We start from the raw sequence: 4883 nt of genomic DNA, 5'->3' as shown, positions 1-4883 counted from the left end.
TTATAAATAGATTTTAGCAAGTAATTGCATAATGAAATATCACCTCCTGAATAACGGTTTCTGATATCAATGCTGATATCTAATTATCTGTTAAAATGACAATAGCCAAAACAATGTCAAAAAATGCATATACTTGCATTCAGTTGTATTAACCTTCAGTTTGCTTTCATTGGAGGGATAATAAGGATTCTTTTGGTTTGTCCATCACCCAAGTCAATCATGTCCTTTGATAGCATTTCTCATCAATAAGAAAAATAAGACAACTAAGATGTTGAAGAGTAATTATACCATGCCAACTGAGTTCATATTTGTTGGGTTCACAGATTTTCTACCTCTCAGAGTCACACTATTCACAGTATTTCTCCTAGTATATGCATTAACTGTGGTGGGAAATATGGGCCTAATTATCCTAGTCAATACCAATTCAAGCTTTCAAACCCCTATGTATTATTTTCTTAGCAACTTGTCTTTCTTAGACATCAGCTATTCCACATCAATCACTCCTAAAATGCTGGTAAATTTCCTAGCATCCAGAAAGAGCATCTCTCCCTATGGCTGTGCACTGCAAATGTTTTTCTTTGCGTGTTTTGCTGATGCTGAGTGCCTTATCCTGGCAGCGATGGCCTATGACCGCTATGCGGCCATCTGTAACCCCCTGCTCTATTCCACACTGATGTCTAGGAGGGTCTGTGTTGGTTTCATTGTGTTGGCGTACTTCAGTGGAAGTATGATTTCACTAGTGCATGTCTGCCTCACATTCAGGCTGCCATTCTGTGGCTCCAACATTGTCAACCATTTTTTCTGTGACATCCCTCCTCTCCTGGCTTTGTCCTGTGCAGATACCCATATCAATGAGCTGCTGCTCTTTGCTTTGTGTGGCTTCATCCAGACAGGCACTTTCATGATCGTATGTATCTCCTACTTCTGCATCCTCATCACTGTTTTGAGCATCAAGTCCTCAGGCGGTAGAAGCAAAACATTCTCCACCTGTGCTTCCCATATCATAGCTGTCACCTTATACTACGGTACGCTCCTGTTTATGTACTTACGTCCCACCACCAGCTATTCTCTAGACACTGATAAGGTGGTTGCAGTGTTTTATACTGTAGTCTTTCCTATGTTTAACCCAATCATCTATAGCTTTAGAAACAAGGAAGTGAAAAATGCCCTCAAAAAGTTACGAGAAAGAAAATGGGTTTTAAAATGAGTAAGTATTAAGATATTTGAGATTATTTAAGGCTCAGTCTCTTCCTAATCTCATTAACAACTAAACCCGAACTATCGATCATTATAATTATCACATTGTGTTAAAGGTATGTATTTACTTGTCACCCAACCTAGTCATATTAATAGCTTTTTGACAGTCAGTAATATACATTTTGATTTGTTTTTCCAATGCCCATATAACATGCATGATATTGCACAACCTCAATACTTATGTGTTTAAGGAATGAATGGATGGTGGATGGGTAGATAAGTAGGAAAATGGGTAAATCTAGCCTTCTTCTTTTGGAAAGTGAGTCAAAATTCTTTACTTTAAGACTATTATCAACTAGCAAAATTTATATTAGAAGTTTTATGTGTGTCATAAAATGGTAGTTTCACTGATTCTTTGGTAATCAAAAGCAAATGGTAGGCAAATAGCAACGGCCTCTTCAATACTGGATCAGAGTGAACTTATATCACATTGTCTGTGCTTAGTTGATTGTTCTAAGAGCTCCTCTACTCTTTTTTTTTTTTTTTAAAGTTTTTTGCTATAGAGAGCGTACGCTCGCCAGAAAGACAGAGAGACAGAAAATGAGAAATCACCCCCTGAGGGGATGGCCACGCAGCAATCCCTTCTCCTCCATTCCTCTCTTGGGATCTTGGGCATGCACGCACATGTGCCTGGCGTGAGTTTAAGCCACAGGGTCCAGGACTATATGGGAGTTCAGCGACATAGCCATTACGCTAACTGCTGGTCCCAAGAGCTCCTCTACTCTTGCATTTAGAGTGAGTTCTTACAAAAATAAACAGATTTGTGAATATTATTAGTATTACAAAATGTATATAAATTAAGAATTATATACATATTATATGCTGAATTTTTTAAGTCTCTATCTTTAAGAAGAGGAGAATAATTTCTTTGATGCATTTATTCTATAAATTTAAAATCTAAACTAATTGAAGTATCAGGTAGTCTTTTTCTGAGAACACTTTAACTTTCATCTTTATTCGTGGTAGAGCACAATTGTGAGAGAGAGAGAGATGTACCCTCTACAGGGTCTGGTCATGCCACAGTCCTCTTCCTCTAGTTCTCCAGCTTGTCAGATCTTAGATATTCACATGAGTGACTGGAATGATTCATACTGACAGGTCACAGCATTCAAACCATGGTCACCATGTACCTTCAAGCTCTGAAGTTTAACAGGCTACCATCTACACCAACACCACCTCTGACATCAATTTTGATAAATTATCCCATATTTTTGGTGGTTTCTCTTAATCCTTCAGGCTCCATTATAATGAATTTTATTTGACAAAATCAAAACAATAAATTATATACATATGGATATATCATAGTGTGCATTTTGAAGTAATTATGAAAATATAAATGACTAGTTATATTGGATGTACATGGAAAATATGATATTACCTACAGAAATGAGTTGTTTTGAGAGTTACATGAACTAGTATAGGCAAAACTGAATGCATATAGTTTCAGAATGAAATGGCTATTGCATATACATCTACTGTATTATATATAAAACTTTTAGATAGTGTCTGTTACATGGTACTAATAGCATATAATTTTAGTTACTCAACCACTATTTTACTGCATTTTGATTCTAAGAGATCAGTCAGTTTATTCCCTTGGAGAACATGGGCCCTTTCAAAATATTTGTGAAGCATTCCAAATATTCCAAGATGTTACCAAAAGAGCAAAGACACTAGAACTGAATATTCAGTTTTGTGATCACCATGTTGAAGCATTGCATTTCTGCTAAGGCTGCCAGAGTCCAGAGTACAATGTTACTAACTTGTTCTTACTTTTTATTAATGTCTGAAATGTATGGGCTATTTTGAATTGGTTCTGCAATTTTAGTGCATTCTTCTGTTGGGAAAAAAAAAACAAGTATTAGCAAATTAACTAATTTCTTCATATTATTGGATTTCTCAATAGGTACATATGAAATCTGAGAGGTTTTTGACATTTTTTTTTCTTTTGGAGAGGTTTTTGCTATAGGGTGTGTGCGCTTGCCAGACAGACAGAGAGACATAGAGACAGAAAGCGAGAAATCACCCCCCAGGGGGGATGGTCACGCCGCAATCCCTTCTCCTCCATTCTCCTCTCGGGATCTTGGGCACGCACGCACATGTGCCCGGCGTGAGTTTTAAGCCACCGGGTCTGGGACTTGAACCGTGGTCGACTACGTGGGAGTCCAACGACATAGCCATTACGCTAACTGCTGGTTCCTGGGTTTTTGACTTTTTAAATTTGGTTTTCCAACCTGCTAGCCTATGGTAATTAAAACTTGAGAGTTTTTTTTTTTTTAAAGAAACTTTATTTTAATAATTATTTATTTTATTTTATTTATTCATTCATTTATTTTTTTAGTTTGACTAGAGAGAGACAGAGGGTGAGAGTGAGAGAGAAAGGAAGTGAGAAAACAAGCCACTAGACTCAGGACTTAAAACCTGGTCAGCCATGTGGGGGAGTGTCCAGCACCTTAACCACCACTCCACCTGCTGGTCCCTCAAAATTAAGAGTTTTTAAAACTTAGAGTTTTTCTAGCCTAGACCTTCTCAAAGTAGCACTGTTGATACTTGCGGGACTATACGTCTTTCTAGTGGAGGCAGAGGTCTATGCTGTGCATTTTTTATCAGCATCTCTGACCTCTACTCACAAGATATCAGCAGCATCCTCCTTATTTGTGATGCCCAAAATGAATCTAGACATTGTGAAATGTCTCCTTCAGGAAAAAAATCACCCCTGGGTGAGTACCATTGATCTTGCCCAACCCTTTTCTTTTGCCCAAATTAAATTTAATTTTGTACAAATTAAACCCATACAGTGAAGAAACTGTCTAAATTTAAGTCCAAATAGTAACTTGGTAAGAACAACTTAGAAGAGCTATTTTATTTTTCTAGTTCATTACCCTAGTTTTCATTTACTTCTAAGAGCTACTTTGATGATATGCACAAACACAGAAAATATAACACATAATTTTAATAAGATAAGCACATAGTGTTGAAGTTGAAAAAATATATTATGAAGTGGGATACAGTTGAAAAAATAGGAAAAAAATAGAATACAGGTAACTATTAGATTTTATGAGATTTAATTTTCAACTTCTGTAAAATGGTAAGAGAGAATACTACCTAAGAGGTTATTTGACATTAAGTCATAAAAAAAAATTACTGTAATATGTCAAATTAAAATACCAAAAATGGTGTCCAGCAGATGACATGGCGGTTAGGGTGCCGGATCCCACATAGTCAACTCCACAGTTCAGGTCCTAACCCAGCACCCTGAAAAACATGCCAGGTGTGTGCATGCATGCCCAGAACACCACGAGGAGAATGGAGGAGGACTGTGGTGTGACCATCCCTCCTCAGGGCATGATTTTTCACTTTATCTCTCTCTGCCTCTTTCTAGTTCTCTCCAATGGAATGTATGTACCCTATGGCAAAAATCTAAAACCAACAAAAAATGATGTTCCTTCTGGGATAATATTAATATTTGAATGTGCTGTATTAATTCAAGGCACAATAAATTTTTATTGATGATTTTACATTTTTATTGCTTTTCATTGAATACTGGAAGTCTGAGACAAATAAGTTTTATGGCATGAATTGACAAATAACATTTTTTATCAGAAAAAAATATAGTTCCTATTTAG

General features: G+C 36.6%; 1 protein-coding gene across 1 annotated transcript; it reads left to right on the top strand.

Annotated features, from left to right (window-relative positions):
- Positions 1–268: 268 nt before the first annotated feature.
- On the top strand, positions 269–1207 carry LOC102471313 (olfactory receptor 5AS1). The gene has a single exon (XM_006156278.1). It carries the CDS (start codon positions 269–271, stop codon positions 1205–1207), a length of 939 nt encoding a protein of 312 aa, XP_006156340.1.
- The last annotated feature ends 3676 nt before the right edge of the window (positions 1208–4883 follow it).

This window comes from Tupaia chinensis, unplaced genomic scaffold, assembly GCF_000334495.1.
Source record: "Tupaia chinensis unplaced genomic scaffold, TupChi_1.0 Scaffold000486_1, whole genome shotgun sequence".
Lineage (NCBI taxonomy): Eukaryota > Metazoa > Chordata > Mammalia > Scandentia > Tupaiidae > Tupaia > Tupaia belangeri.
Note: the sequence above shows the minus strand (reverse complement) of the source record. Positions and strands in the feature narration are given on the sequence as shown.